The sequence below is a fragment of the Pristiophorus japonicus genome, chromosome 3 (genome assembly GCF_044704955.1).
Source record: "Pristiophorus japonicus isolate sPriJap1 chromosome 3, sPriJap1.hap1, whole genome shotgun sequence".
In the NCBI taxonomy this organism is placed as follows: Eukaryota; Metazoa; Chordata; class Chondrichthyes; family Pristiophoridae; genus Pristiophorus; species Pristiophorus japonicus.
In genome coordinates this window covers 273,546,130-273,563,349 of record NC_091979.1, presented here as the reverse complement: position 1 = coordinate 273,563,349, position 17,220 = coordinate 273,546,130, and the positions used below count along the sequence as shown (strand labels likewise).

At 39.1% G+C, this 17,220-nt stretch overlaps 1 protein-coding gene across 1 annotated transcript in view; it reads left to right on the top strand.

The window, feature by feature from the left end:
* The window catches only part of chst15 (carbohydrate (N-acetylgalactosamine 4-sulfate 6-O) sulfotransferase 15), a 90,462-nt gene that overhangs the window by 36,302 nt on the left and 36,940 nt on the right, over positions 1-17,220 (top strand). The window contains exons 2-3 of the mRNA XM_070876718.1: positions 10,813-11,543; positions 14,228-14,567. Coding sequence (XP_070732819.1) covers positions 11,043-11,543; positions 14,228-14,567 — 841 coding nt within the window. The 5' untranslated portion in view covers positions 10,813-11,042. The remainder of the gene's footprint in view (positions 1-10,812; positions 11,544-14,227; positions 14,568-17,220) is intronic.

Below are 17,220 nucleotides of genomic sequence, written 5' to 3'. Positions count from 1 at the left end.
CTACCCTGACAGATTTTTATTTTTTCCTACGCCCCTTCCTAACTTGGCGGCACTGACACTAATTGTGGAATTGTCATCAGGTAAATCAAGAATTGACACTTGGTTGCCCATCTCCGTCCCTGCCTCATCTCATCTGCTGCTGAAACCCTCGTCCATGCCTTTGTTACCTCTAGACTTGACTTCCAACTTGCTCCTGGTTGGTCTCCCATGTTCTACTCTAAGTAAACTTGAGGTCATCCAAAACTCGGTTGCCTGTGTCCTAACTCACACCAAATTCTGTTCACCCATCACTCCTTTGCTCCCGGTTAAGCAATGCCTTGATTTTAAAATTCTCGTCTTTGTTTTCAAATCACTCTATGGCCTCGCCCCTCCCTATCTCTGTAATCTCCTCCAGCCCCACAACCTCCTGAGATCTCAGCACTCCTCTATTTCTGGTCTCTTGAGCATCCCTGATTATAACTGCTCAACCATTGGTGGCCGTGCCTTCAGCTGCCTAGGCCCTGATCTAGGGACAGGTTGGAAGTCCCTCCCTAAACCTCTCCACCTCTTAACCTCTCTTTCCTCCTTTAAGATGCTCCTTTAAACCTACCTCTTTGACCAAGTCTGCCCTAATTTCTCCTTGTGTGGCTCGGTGTCAAATTTTGTTTTATAGCGCTCCTGTGAAGTGCCTTGAGATGTTTTACTCCGTTAAAGGCGCTATATAAATACAAGTTGCTTTTGCATGGCTCAGTTACTCATAGCATCAATTCAAGGAACACCAGCTAACCATTGAATGGATAGATTTTTGGATATAAAGGGAATCTAGGGATATGGGGATCGTGCAAGAAAGTGGAGTTGAAGTCGAAGATCAGCCATGATATTGAATGGCGGAGCAGGCTCGAGTGGCTGAATGGCCTACTACTGCTCCATATCCTTATGTTCTTATGATTGAGCTGACTGATGAGTGTCAATGTACACAGGCAGATCGATTAACATTTAGCAATGTATGACAATTCAGTAGTATATACTTTCAATAAATATTTAAAGTTGAGAAAATATCAAGTTAAGAGACTTTGGACTTTTGGGAATTTTGTCACCAGACAATTATGTAATGATTAGTCCATATAATTATTGCCAAAGTGGGGACTCTATATACTGACCAATGATTGTTATTGTAATATTGTATGTTTGTGACAGTTAAGGGTGGAAAGGAGAGACTAAAGTCAAAGTGTAAACATATTTTTCAGAAGCTAATTTGAATAGTCATCAAAAATTAAAGTTCCTTTTTATGGCACAAAATCAGTTCTCCCAACCATCAAAAGGTGTGAGTTATGATAACATATAAAGTCGCAGCAATGAAAGCCACCTTCATGTTTCCTGTTTATCTCTCTGGGTTTTTAATTTCTTGAATGTGATGCGCTCTCATCCAGTCCTATTTACTACCCTTAATACATTAATGTAGGAGGTATCGTGACACGTGCTGACTGCAAAGGAGAAATTATTTCCTATACGCAAACTTTCCACTTGCTTTTGGGTTTGGTATATAATTAGGTCATTTACATATTTGTCTGACATCATGGGGGTTGGTATAGAAGCATGCCGTGGACTCCAGCAATAATGAATACAGCTGTTACAGGTCACTAACAGTGAGCAGTACCTTTGTCAGAGGAACACTTCTATGGTTAATATCTATCAAGTAGAATCTTAGGAAGATGGGGAAACAACTTGTCAGTGAGTTGCTTCAGTCGATGAGGTGCAAATACAAGTTTGTAAGATGACGTATGCTTACATACATAGGAATGAATAATTGTAGATGTAGTTTTATAATAGTAATCGTGTATACATATACATTAGCACATTTGTTTTGATTTTGTTCTCAATAAAGTAATGGCTTGTGATTTTGTGATGAGGCACCTGTTTGTGTAATTTGAGCTGCCAATTGTAAACTGGAAACTAGAAAGTCAATGATTTCACGTAATCTTAACAGATGTTAAATGCGATACCCAACATGGGGTTGAAGTGCACAGGGTAAAGTAGAGTGTATAGTACTGTTTGTACATTTGTAGCCATTTTATCATATTTGACCCTGAAATAAGCTTCCAACCACATATCCACAGCATAACTAAGACCGCCTATTTCCACTTCTGTAACAGTGCCCATCTCCGCCCTTGCCTCAGCTCATCTGCTGCTGAAGCCCTCATCCATGCCTTTGTTACCTCTAGGCTTGACTCTTCCAACGCACTCCTGGCTGGCCTCCCACATTCCATGCTAGAGGTAATCTAAAACTCAGCTGTCTTTGTTCTAACTCGCATTATGCCCCGCCCACTCATCAGTCGTGTGCTCGATGACCTACATTGGCTTCCGGTTAAGCAATGCCTCGATTTCAAAATTCTCATCCTTATTTTCAAATCCCTCCATGGCCTCGCCCTTCCCTTTCTCTGCAATCTCCTCCAGCCCCACAACTCCACGAGATGTCTATGCTCCTCTAATTCTGCCCTCTTTAGCATCCCTGATTATTACCGCTCAACTATTGGTGGCCGAGCCTTCTGTTGCCTAGGTCCTAAGCTCTGGAATTCCCTGCCTAAGGCCCTCCACCTCTCTACCTCTCTTTCCTCCTTCAAGGCGCTCCTTAAAACCTACATCACCTGCTCTGATTTCTCCTTATGAGGCTCGGTGTCATTTTTTTATTTCAAAATACTCCTGTGAAGCGTCTTGGGGTGTTTCACTATGTTAAAGGTGCTATATAATTACAAGTCGTTGTTAATATCCTAATGCTTTGATTGCATGTTGTAACCATTTACTTGAAGGTTAGAAATGTTTGGGCAAACTTATTTATACAGTTCCCATCTTCATATATACTTTTTTTGCTTCTCCAGTTATATAAGTACTTTTCTTTATTAATGGAGCATAATTTGTCTGTTAATCGTGGTTACACACTTAAAAATTAGAGGTTAACATTCTAATTGTACGACAAAGTAATTGGAGAGCAGAATACTTCAAATAGTGATCTAGTATACATTGGAACTTTGAAAATCCAGTATTTAATTTTTTTGAGGTGGGGAAAATCAATACTGGGTAATAGAAATTGATGCACACTGAGTCAATATCAAGAGCAAAATCCATCAATTCAATCCAGTATTGTTCCTTATCTTCAGCCTCAAAGAGCACTGGACTGGTGTGTCATTTCACTTTCTCTCATCAGCCATTCCTGTGGCCTCAGAGTAAGATTATGCAATTAATGGTGAATTACCAGTAATTTTGTGCAGCAGCTCATAGATCAATCTTAGCATTCTTGCAATCATCCGACAGGAGATTTCGAATCTGGTCAATCTGCATTGCATCTACTCTGGTCCCGGAGCTGCTGGCCCATTGTGCCCTGTGGAGTTGATCGTCCTTTAATTGTTTTACTTTTATTGATCTATGGCTCTGCATTATGCAAAGCATTTTCTGCTACTGTTTGATTACTTATGCAGCCTTTACTTATTTATATTTATTTGCTTTGTATCGTTATTTACAAATAGATAACTTCTGCTATCTGGTACAGTTAAAGTGCACTGTTTAATTTTTAATTGTTTGATCAAATGTGTCCTGTTTGAGTTTGTTTTTTATGTTTAATTTAAAATAGCAGCACATAAACAACTGTCAAAAACCCCTGAAATTTCAATATGGAACTTCCATAAAACATTCCACTGTGTTTCATAGACTGATTCTTAGATGGATGCTTTATCCTGATATGACTCTTAAACAATTGGACATTAACAATAGAAATAAAGGAATGGTTGTATTTATATAGCATCTAATCACTTTGTCTAAATGTCTCAAAGTACTTGGATTACCTTTTGAAGTGGCAGTAACTGTTATGTGGACACGCACAACGGCAAAGATCCCATAAACCGTAAAGTTCCAATAAACAGCGGTATATTTCAACAGGAATGCCAAGGTTGGGAAGTATTAAAGGAACTACGCAAAATTGCTGCAGAAACTGGAAACTCCTTTCTTTTAATAGTAGGAAAAATCTGTATAGTTTTTGGCAGAGATAGATGAATTTACCAAAGTAGAGAGGAGGAAATATAATTCACTCATGAATGGGAAGTAACTATGATATTAAAAAAAAGTATTTGAAGATATTCTTCGAGGAGGCATTTTTTTTTCTCATTCATTCACATTTACATTAAAATGGCAACTCCCTTCACTCTTGGGGAAACTGCCCCCTTTAAATGTTCACGCTCCAACTCAACTGACTTTTTTCCCCCCACTGTCCTCTGCTAACTCACGGCTCACTCATGTTACTTTGATATTACTAAATCAATTCAATAATCAAATTGATTTCCATTCCTAGCATGCCCTTCTTACACCATGGGGGAGGGAATTTGGCAATAATAGGTTGCCGCGTTGACATCACAACAGTGTCTACACTTCAAAAGTATTTTAAGTGGCTGTGAAGTGCTTTGGCATGTCCTGGGGTCGTAAAATGCACATTCTTTCTGTAATGAAAAACTGCATACATAGAGGATTTGTACATGGCTCATACATGACAGCAATGGTGAAAGGGGATTGCAGAATGGTAATGGTGGGATGAAAGATCAGCAGTTGGTGTCAAGGTGGTGGTGATGATGCTGTCAATGGGAGGTGGCACTGTCCACCAAAGGCATTCAGCAAGAACTCCTCAAGTGGCACTGATGCTGTGCCTTTAGTCTTCAGAGATGATGCTTAAATGCAAATTCTTCCTTTATTTCTCACTTTCTAACAACGCTGTTGCAATTTGGGGCAACCATGCAATGTAAAGGATGCAGTTGGGCATGTCCTTTATTACTACTGTTTACTCTGTAATGATAGTCCACTAACAAACTTGGGAACGCAAGGCTTTGGAATAGACAATTTTCTAAGAACGTGATTTTATTAATTACAGAGAAAAGCAGACATTCTTTCATTTTAGTGAGAGAGACATTTTCTTTCCTCAGCTGTTATACAATGCTTATAGAAAATTGAATGCAAGGAGGCTGCAACTTGCTCAGGTCAAATCTCAGAATCTCTAGGATCAATTTTTGCCCTAAAAACACAATGAAAGGAATTTTGACTCTGTTTGTACATAGGGGACTCAATTATATGTTTTGCAACACAATACTATTAACCACACATCCAATTGTGCCTTTTTTTTCTCTCAATAGCTTAATCAAAACCAAGATACAAATGTGAACTCCAAATTCCAAAACTTTGTGGTGCACCAGGTGCAGTGTCTGCTGCGGTGCCCAGTACAGAATGTCCCCAGCATAAACAGCAGCAGCAACATCGTCAGGGCAGCTACTTCTGCTAATGCAGGGGGCTGAGTCTGCTGCAGTGACACCACCCCTGTATGATATGGTCTGACATTGTGCAATAATTACACGTTCATGTTTTAGAGCCGTACAGGATGGTAGATCAGCAATTGAATATATTTTAAAAGCAGACTGCAAAAGTTACATAATAAATGTCATTTAAAAAAGAAAGAGGCTATACTTCAAGTCTCGGAATGGATAAATAGAGGCTAGAAAGAAACTACAATTGAAGAGGGCATATGGAACCTATAAGTTCCGAGATTTAAAAAGAATAAATATATGAGGAAATAGGGAAAGAGTTAAGTATAAGGAAAGCAAGAAATGGGTAAGGGTGCTGTCTCTCGGATGAGACGTTATAACCGAGGCCCCATCTTCTCCTATCAGGGAGCATAAAAGGCCAAATCAGACTATTCAAAGCAGAGTTCTCCTGGTACCTGGCCAATATTTATCCCTCAACCAACATCACTAAAACAGATTATCTGGTCATTTATTTCATTGCTGTTTGTGGGAACTTACAATGCTGTGCATTTCACTACTTCATTGGCTGTAAAATGCTTTGGCACATCCTGAGGTCATAAAAGGCATGATGTGAATGCAAGTTTTTGTTTGTGATTTGAGATTTAACAAAGCTGTTAAATGCTACCGATTTTCACAAAGGAATTCCATCTAAGCCATATTTTACCTGCCAGGATGTATGATTTCGGTTTGGTGCACCAACTATTGTGTGACTTGGTTCAAATGATTAGGATTCATATAGCATGCAAATATATGTCCTATTGATACCAGGATCTGCATGTGCTTTGTGTCCAAGAGGATGCTGTGATGTTCCGTGTCAGAGGAATGGTAAGATGGGGAAGTGATGAGCAACGGGGATCTGAGGTTTTGTTCTGATGAGGCGCTGACATGGGGAGCGGGCAGGGAAGTGGAGTTGAGGCCAAGATCAGCCATGATCTTATTGAATGGTGGAGCAGGCTCGAGGGGCCAAATGTCCTACTCCTGCCCCTATTTCTTAAGTCCTTATGTTCTATCTAGTCAGTTCAATGATTGGTAAGTCTACTTCTTGAATTGAATCTACATAAAACACGTCTCCCTTGGGGATACCATTTCAGACATTTGATTGGTCCTTACTTTCTGGGACAGCAATGGATATTTGGGAGAAGGGTATTGAAAATGGGTCATAGAATGTATTTTGCTTCACCAGTAGCCATCTGGTGATCAGCTTTATGATGTAATAAATTTCATGTGCTCATATTCAAAGGGTAAACTCAAACTTAAATTGTAAAGCTACCACATGGATTAATCCTTTTTCTTTTCAAGGGTCATTGTATTATTTAGATGTGTGACGAGAATATACTTTTCAGCATGCCAACCCTTTAATGCAAAACTTGAGATCAAATCATATTCTATTTTGGGCATAACATGAGATTATCCGCACTGGAATGTGGTGGTTCAATGTAGAAGAGGGAAAAGGGGTTACCAACCTTTTGCTAGTTCATCTTTCAGAGACCTCCCCTAGTTCTGTTTCTAACTGATTTGAAGTGCAAAATATGATTTCTTCGCTGCTTGTTGTTTGTTCAACGATTGGTAAGTGGTCTGGGTATAATATTGAAGGGAAGGGGTGCATCCCATGATATCTGCTTGTCTATCATATTTAAAATTCCTGAAAGATTATGTATGCCCCACTGATTTCCTTCCTGGATTATTGAGCCTAATCCATTGATTTGTGGAGGGATAAATTGCACTGAAGAATAGAATGTCTGTACTGAAAGTAGGTAGGCCACTTGCTCCTTTTTGTGTTGTAACACAAGCATTACTGTTAAAGGATTTGGGTCAGATATAGGACTGAGACACATTTGTACAGCAAACAGCTGAAACACCTCAGTTCATACTAAGGTGACATTTTTGAAATCTGTCTCACTGCAGGAGTATGATTTAAAAATGGTTGCTGAGTCAGATATTTCAATTCAGTGGCAACATTCTGACTTAATACAAAATTTATTTGAGATTTGTAAAACAGTAAGCTGATTTAAAGGTTGCAAACTAGTATGAAACAGGACAAAGATTGCATTGTGTTTCAATACAGAGTTTTAAGCAAAGCTTTGCAAAGCATTCAATGATTTGCTGGACTTTTTGTTGAAACGCAACCTGTCGGGTAGTTTGAATGCAAGTGCTTTCTTTAAAATGTGAATTAAGCTTGTGGCAACTCTTGTGGCATAGAAATAAAATGTTCTGCGGCTGTTGATGTAACTAGATTCGACTCCAAAACAATATTTTTCATAAACAGTATCAAAGACCAAGGCAATCTTTCAATGCTCCAGCAACCCATAATCGTCCAAATGCTCTATTGGAACTATACATGTCCAAGAACATTGTATTGTATTTATGAAGCTGTTTAGCATTTTTTTGCCACCAAATCAATATTTTAATGTCATTTTTAATTTGTTAGCTCCACATTAATTAACTCCACTTTACTCTGAGGTACTTCTAGCAAGTTAGAAAGTTCACTCAGACCAGTTGTCGATATACTTGCTGTGCTTTGAACTTCTGTTGCTGTATTTTTGGTTTGTTGTGACTTGTGATTTTGCCATTTTTGGGGTGGAGGTGAGGGGTGGGGCTATGGGGAAGGAATGGGAAAATGTATATCCTTTTGATTATACAGTATTGCATTTTGTCTTTTTTCTTGGACATTGCCATGGTTAGACAATCAAATTTGAGCTTGGTTTCATGTCAGCAAGGGCTATGAAAGTAGCTAACGATAAAGTTAAAGTTTGTAGAGATTTGTCGATAATGACGTAATCCTCATCATCATAGGCAGTCCCTCGAAATCGAGGAAGATTTGCTTCCACTCCAAAAGTGAGTTCTCTGGTGACTGAACAGTCCAATATGGGAATTACAGTCTCTGTCACAGGTGGGACAGACAGTCGTTGGAGGAAAGGGTGGGTGGGGAGCCTGGTTTGCCGCACGCTCCCTCCGCTGCCTGCGCTTGTTTTCTGCATGCTCTCGGCAACGAGACTCGAGGTACTCAGCGCCCTCCTGGATGCACTTCCTCCACTTAGGGCAGTCTTTGGCCAGGAACTCCCAGGTGTTGGTGGGGATGTTGCACTTTATCAAGGAGGCTTTGAGGGTATCCTTGAAACATTTCCTCTGCTCACGTGGGACCTACTTGCCGTGTAGGAGTTCCGAGTAAAGCGCTTACTTTGGGAGTCTTGTGTCAGGCATGCGAACAATGTGGCCCGCCCAACGGAGCTGGTCGAGTGTGGTCAATGCTTCAATGTTGTGGGATTGCCCATAGCTATTTTGGTGGTCTGGAGCATGGTGTGATAATCCATTGATGTCACTAAGTATTCCTTGAGGCCATCTAGATAATTAACGGCCAATTAGAGATCTATCTCTCCCTTCTTTTTTTTCCCTATCTTTCTTTCACTCACTGTCTCTCACACAAAGTTTACTTGTGGTCTTGTCTTGGCACCTCTTGTCTCTCTCATTTTGAACGGAAAACACCTTTTATCTAATGAAAATGTAACTGTAACACGTGGGGGAGGCAGTGGAACATCAAGGGGGCAGAGCATTTGGAACCAACAGAGAAACTGCAAGAATACAGCATAACTGAACCATCATATCTGTATTTTCTTAATTGACTTTTCTGTAAACAAAGTGAGGGTTTTGATCTTCTTCCTGAATAGCAATTAGCTTCTGAATGAACTCAAGTCAGTGTCTGCTTGACTTCAATCTGACAATTAGATACAGAACTATACTTTAGCGACACAATAATACATTGTGTGTTACATGTTAAAATGCTCGACCCTTATTAAACAACACATCAACTGACTTGCCGAGAACAGTGGCACAGGAAATGAGTGCCTGTAATATTATAAAAACTTCCTGTGTCAAGCTTTCAGATCAGTAGCAAAATACAGCGAATGCTGGAAATCTGAAATAAAAACAGAAAATGCTGGTAATACTCAGCAGGGCAGGCAGTGCCTGTGGAGAGAAACAGAGTTAACAGCTCTGAATTTGCGGTCAGAGGCTTCCCGCGGGGAAATGCCTCCGATCCCCAACTAAAATGCCCGTGTATCTGGTGGTCCGGGAGGTACGGGGACTCTCAGTACTGGGCCTCTCCAGGTACCCGCGGGTAGAGGCCCATGTATCCCGGGCGCACGCGGTTCGCAAGCGTCCCCGGGATCATGTTGGCCAGCCCAACCCATGAAAGAAGGGAAGCCCCATTCATGCTTGTGGGGATTCTGTATGTACAGGAATACTCTCCAAAATACATCCATATTTAAAATTAAATAATGCCATTTAATTAAATATTTAAAACAAAAATTAAATTTTTTGAAAAATAAATGTAAATGTTTTATAGGGGCTAAAAGTAACCTTAACTTATTGTACAGGTTTTTAATGTTTAAATGATTTTTATGTTCATTTTAACTCTTGCACTGGTAAAAACAGGCCTTACACCTGTTTTTCCCAGGAGTAAGAATTTCACGGGCATTCACTGGGCAGAAGTTGGGCAAATAGCTCAACTCTCTGCCTGTGGATGCCCTTTTCCCGAGGATGCGTCGGATCTGCCAATAAGATTTTTGACAGATCGCAAGTTCTGGGTTTTTGTGCATGTGCTTTGCGGGCGAGAATCCGGAACTTGCCCGGCCCTTACAGGTGCATACACCCCTCATAGGTACCCGTAGGGCCGCAAAATATGGACCATTGTTTCAGGTTGTTGGCCTTTCACTAGAACTAGCAATGATTAGCGATGTAACGGGTCTTAAGCAAGTACAGAGGCCGGGGCTTTCCTGTTATTAAACCTCCGCGCAGCTTGTGATTTGCCATGAGCAGCAGCTTGGGACATTTTGCTAGTAATATAAATGCAGTACAGTTTGCAAGTGTATCAGTCACATTTTAAGCATCAAACTTCAAAATAAAATATAAGATAACATAGGCAATGTACAGAGAAAATACCAAATTATTGCAGCTTCTTAATTGATCTTGGTAATCATATTTTTTAATAAAGGAGACAGTCATATCACGTGCAGAATCATGCTTCCGTGCCACAATTATAAGTTAATTATTTCAGGTAAATTTCTTCCAGTTACAACATCCACAAGCACTTCATTGGCTGTAAAGTGCTTTGAGACGTTCGGTGGTCATGAACGATGCTATATAAATGCAAGTCTTTCTTTCAGTTGATTGGCTTGAATGTAAATTCCAATAATTTTCTATTTTTTAATAAAAAGGAAACTAGTATTTGGAATGTAGAGAAACTCACCCACTAACAAAACATGCCTCGGCAAGAGTCCGAATGATTATAGTCTATGACCTTAGTAATCACACAACTTCATCCTAACAGAATAATTCATTATATATTATATGGTATTCTGTCCTAACAACATAATGATTGCCGTGAGCAATGCTATTAGATGGATATGCATAACAAAGTTATTGGCATTTTCTAATAACTGAAGGAAATAACGTAAAAATACTGTCATTTTGTATTTATTGCATGCTTTCTATCTTTCCGTAGGTATGTTTAAATGCAGACTGACTACCTCCACTAACTCACATCGGAAAAGTGTCTTCATGGCTTAAGAGCAAGATTTTGTCAAACCACTTATCAACTGAGGTTGACTTTTTTTTTTCAATGCTAGGATGACAAAAGAAATTAGTCCAGGACATCAATTGAAGATGTAGTTATTTAATACACAATTGCTGTGTACTTTTGCTTTACTTTTACAAGGTACATGACGGAGCAAAATGCATTCAGGGACTGATCGTACAGAAAATAAATTTGCTTCATTTACTTTCAACAAAGACTTTCAAAAACCGCCTCGACTATTTTATGAAGCTGAGCAGCAGCCAATGAATTTACTTGCAACACTGGAGGTCAAAGCAGAGCGCAGATTTGGTTGGAGTGGACACATTTTTGCTTGGAAAGCAAAACTGGGCACGCTGTTCCTGGGAGTAATAATACTATGCCTAGTGATGGCATCTTATATTTTAACTAGAGACCAACAGAGATTACTGCTGACTCCATCCCCATTCCAGTACAGTACAACCACAAATAATGAAGAATTTCCAGAATTGGACTCTGCAGAAATTGAGGGTGATGCTGACGGGCTATCGTCGCCACTTAATTGGTTAGAAAGAACCAATTATTTAACATCTGAACTTATTATTGAAACTAGTGATTCCAAACTTCAGCTCATGCCAAGAAGACTGCCACGGTGGGATGATCTTGTAAAACAAGAGGCACATGTGAGTTGGAATATATTTTTCTATACTGAATCTGCAATGTTTTCCATGAAGCCTTCAGCACACATTACTTGAGTATTTTTGCAACTTTTTGATGGGTTATTTTTAAATTAAAAATACATAGTGCACAACGCTTTTCCACTTAGTATGTTCATTAGTAATTAAATTATACTATTTTAATGGCATCGCTCGTGTAATTTAAGAATCTTGCTCTCGGGGCTGCAGTCTAGACTAATACCATACATGCCAGGTTTACAAGTTGTCCCGTGTAGCTAACAAGTTAGAACCACTTTAATGAAATACAGTTTGTGCTAATGATCGTCTGTTCCAGACATTGAAAAGCATCTTTCACTGGTGTGCCAACCAACCACCAATAAATGCTGAAGTGCAATACATTTACCTTGTGCTGGACTTAATATTGGCAGTGATGTTTGTTTTCAACACTACTCTTTAGAACTGAAGAGGGTCATTCATTTAGTTAGGGAATGATTACTGCCATTTCCTCTTGCACAGTTTGAAGTATTAGATTTTGAGTATTAATACAGTTATTAGTTGGCTACCCCGAAGGTTCATTGCTGTATGGGGTGGCATTAAGACATAAATGAAGATTCCAAGTTCAATCTTCGACGTATGATGCATGAGTTAATCTTAACCAGTGCAACAGTAGGATTTCTACAGAGTCCTGAAAGCTGTGCAAAGTATTTGTCACTTTACATAACCAACAATAAATGCCTGAAATGAGAAAATCTGTCTGGCCCATAATCATGCTACTTTCCACACATATTTTTCTGTACGCTCTTCCATTTTATGGTTCCAACCCCACCTATTTAATTACGCCAAAGTCAAGTTGCACATAAATATATCATGACCCTCTTTCCTCCCCGCCCCCCCCCCCCCCCCCAATGATGAGCAAAGGTTCAGAATGTCCATCAATCACTACATCTGCACTGTTCAATCCTGGTCATTGTCCTCTTCAACATCCCAGCCAACAACACGGAACAGTATCCTATGGAGTATTTATTTACCTAAGTCTATACTTAATACTGTAACCTTCAATGAGGATTATGTAATTTATATACACAGAATTTGAATACCATGATGCATATTATGTAATCTTGAGATTTAGAAAACTAAGTATGCTTTAACCTGGAAAGATGCAAAGTGCACCTCAGTTTTCACATCTATCCATTGAGAATTTCCCAAAATACTAAGCGTCGCTCTCTCTCTCTCTTGCTCTCTCTCTCGCTCTGTCTCTCATATATACATATATATATATATATTGAATCAGTTGCCAAGAGATGCAGAACCATAGATAGATTCATCTGCTTCATGGAGGTCTACAAAGGAATTATGGGGAGGATTATAGAATTATTTTTCTTTTATTTAAAAGGAAGAGTTTCCATTTAAGCAGTGACTTATCACATCTCCCAGAAATGCCTCCAAGCGCTTCACATTGAATGAATTATTTTGTGCGGATGCTGCTGTTAAGTGGGTAAATTTAGCAATATTTTACATACAGCAAAGTCCCACAAATCACATTGAGACAAATAACCAGTTTGATGGTGGAATGTTGGCCAGAACACTGAATGCATTCCCTGTTCTTCAATTAGTTCCTTGAGATCCTTAATATTGACCTAAAAGCAAAACAAATTAATTAGGTTATTACATTTTCAAGTGACCCATAAATATTCCGACTTGTCGGCGAGACTGCTGCCACTGAGCCACTCTGATGCTTGAAAGGGCCTTTGGGGTAGAAATTGGTTATGGCCCGTTTTCCGGCACATGACAAATGGCGAGCACACAGCATGTGCCCAAGCTGGGAGACCCAAGGCTCACCTGAAATTGGGCCTCTGATCTCATTTCAGTAATGTGGGTGAGCTGTTGGCACATGTCATGCCCCCTGAGCCAGCACACTCAGCTAATGGGGTTAATGTTGTCTGTGCGATCGTGTAAAACGGATGATAGTGAATCGACAGCCCTTTTTACCTTTCTCCTGATTTTTACTTCCATTTAAGCCTATGGGAATAAAAATCAGGAGAGATGCAAATCGGCTTTCCACTTTTTATCTCCCATTTTACACTATTGCAAAATGACCCCCATTGTGGTTGTCTGCAGCCTGAAGGTTAGGTTGCTATAAAGAGATTGAGTATAACATTTTGAGTTCTGATAGGGTTCAGATGGAGACTAGTTGTGCTGTGAGTGGATTGTTCCTTGACAGCATATGTATTTGTGGAAGTTTTGTTTTAGAAATTCTCAAACACTGTAGCTGACTAAAGAAAAAGCCTGAATTTGCATTCACTTCACTTTAACCAAGGTCTGTGCTCAGGAGTTTTACACATGACGCTCTTACTTATTCATGCTTTCTACAATTCCGTGCATGTGATGTTAAAAGATACAAAACCAGTGGGTAGAAAGAACAATGTTAAATTCTTTATAATTTACATTCGTAGCTGCAAAGATCACACTGAACAGAGTATTGGATAATATCTAAGTTTTTTTGTTTATAAATGTTTTACAAGCTTTCAAGATGACAGTTTGTGCCGTATGCCATTAAGTCACATGGTCAATTCAGCCATTCCTTAAATAACATTGTGCAATTAAATATCTTGCAATGTGGGGTCAAAATGACTATAGAATGAAAACTAGGTATTGGCTTCCTTCAATATTTTGTTATTTTTACATTACAGATATTTTCTGTCATTCCAAGAAAGTTTCTTCAAAATGTGAAGAACCATTGTTGGTATACAAGATACACAGGGACTGCATCCATGGACCCTTACAAGAATAATGCATATTTTTTACACACAAAGCATTTCCAAACTATATTTGATTACTTGAGAAAGGTAATTTGGAAATACTTGCAACGCCGTGGTGACGAGCACTACCGCCTCCGCTGTCTTCCTTATTTCTACATTATAGGACAGCCAAAGTGTGGGACTACAGATCTGTATAACAGACTCAGACTGCATCCTGAAGTGAGCTTTTCCATAGTCAAAGAACCTCACTGGTGGACAAGAAAAAGGTTTGGTAAGTGGCAGAATTGTTGCTTACTCCCATTGTAGAGCTAAGAAACTATGAACAAAGGTTACATTAATGGAACCAACTTGTCAAAGTTGGCATCACCATTTGGATTACAAGCATATGAGGAACTGTCAGGACTAATACTGCTGACAGTTTCATGAATGAGAGGAAACTGTTGCTGTAAAATAGATTTAAAACTGGGCAAGGCATGGTGTAGTTGAGTAATGAAAGACAAGAGTTAATTTCCAGTTTTAAGAGTATATGTCACATTTGAACTGTCAAATATAAGAAAGGCACTGTCAAATTATTTGCAATATTGCTGAATAGTGTGTGCAAGATAATGTGACATAGAAAACTTTCAGACTGAGCACTTAAGTGGCAAATGAACTTTAACATAGATAAATGTTAAAGTGATGCACTTTGGTAGGAAACAAAACCATCATCTATAGCTTTGAAAATAAAAAACTGAATAGCGTAGAGGTGCAAAGGGACCTAGGGATACAGGTGTACAAATCATTAAAAGCAGCATCGCAGGTCAGCAAAGCAATTAAAAATGCTAACAACGCACTGGGATTTATTTTTAGAGGTATAGAATTCAAAAGTAGTGAAGTTATGTTAAATTTGTATAGCATGTACACAGTTTTGGTCTTCATACTATTAAAAAGATATAGAAGCACTGGGGAAAGTGAAAAAATGATTTACAAGGATAGCACTAGAACTGAGAGACCTGGGAGTGGGTTGATCACAAGGATTGTTGGCCATTCAGGGGTCTGGAATGAAGGAGTTGGGCAAAGAAACGTGTGTGTATATGTATATCTATATCTATATGAGCCATTTGCACAGTTTGGCATGATCTGAGCCTTTTGCATTATTGTCTAATTACAGATTTCAACCTATCTATTATTCTATATTTGCATTTTAAATATGGGCGTACAAGTTGTGGGATGTTATATTCCATGGTCTCTAATTTGGGTAATTTAGTCAGCTGTTGGAACTGGTAATACTTTGCTGCCACTCCCACAATTACCGCAACTACTACAATCAAAGCTTAAAAACAAATGATTTGTCACAAGGGTTTGTTTAAAATTCTAGCTCTGAGAGTCTGTAAATATTAAATTCTATAAATATGTTTTTAATTATAATTCTGTGCTTGTGCTGGTAAGGGGAATGTGCGGCATACTTCATGTCCCCATTCAGCAGCTACATGGAATGCAACTAAATGTGAACTGGAGTAGTTCTATTTACTGGTGAGGCCACACAATGTTAACCATCCCACTGAGTTGCAGAGCTAGAATGTAAAATGACTCCATGTTATCTTATTAAGTGTTTTGTAAATTGTATTGCTCCTAATTTCTAAATTCAGTCATTTTGTGGAGAATTTTCTAACACCCATGACATAAGGACAGTAGAGAGAAAGAGGAAGGTCAGGAAGTAGAATTAGTATGGGTGGAGATAAGGAATAACAAGGGGCAGAAAACATTGGTGGGAGTAGCATATAGGCCCCCTAACAGTAGCTATACTGTTGGACAGAATATTAATCAAGAAATAGTAGGAGCTTGCAACAAAGGTAATGCAATAATCGTGGGGGACTTTAATCTTCATATAGACTGGACAAATCAAATTGGCAAAGGTAGCCTGGAGGATGAGTTCATGGAATGCCTTCAGGACAGTTTCCTACAAAAATACGTCATGGAACCAACAAGATATTTCAGATCTTGTTTTGTGTAATGAGACAGGTTAATTAGCAATCTCATAGTAAGGGGTCTTCAGGTGTAGAGTGATCATAATATGATGGAATTTCACATTACGTTTGAGAGTGACTTGCCTAAATCCGAAACTAGAGTCTTAAACTTAAATAAAGCCAAGTACCTAGGTATGAAGGGTGAGTTAGCTAAGGTAGATTGGAAAAATAGATTAAAAGGCATAGCAGTAGATAAACAGTGGCTAGCATTTAAAGAAATATTTCATAATTCTCTAGCAAAAATACATTACGTTGAGCAACAAAAACTCCATGGGAAAAATGATCCATCCGTGGCTAACTAAAGAAGTTAAGGATAGCATTAGATTGAAGGAAGAAGTTTATAAGGTTGTGAAGATGAGTAGTAAGCCTGAGGGTTGAGTGAGTTTCAGAAACCAGGAAGGATGACCAAAAAATTGATAAAAAGGGAACAATTAGAATATGAGAGTAACTAGCAAGGACTATAAAAACAGATTGTAAGAGCTTCTACAAGTATGTAAAAAGGAAGAGAGTAGCAAAAGTAAACGTGGTCCCTTAGAGGCTGAGACAGGAGAAATTATTGTGGAGGATAAGGAAATGGCAGAAACATTAAACACATATTTTGTATCTGTCGTCACAGTAGAAGATGCAAAAAGCATACCTAAAATGGTGGGGAACCAAGGGTCTAATGAGGGTGAGGAACTTGATGTAATTAATATAAGTAGAGAAGTAGTACAAGAGAAACTAATGGGACTAAAAGCCGACAAATCCCCTGGACCTGACGCCTACATCCTAGCGTGCTAAAAGAACTGGCTGCAGGGATAGTGGATGCATTGGTTTTCCAAAATTTCCTAGATTCTAGAATGGTCCCAGCGGATTGGAAGGTAATAAATGTAACACCGCTATTCAAGAAAGGAGGGAAAGAGAAAACAGGGAACTGAC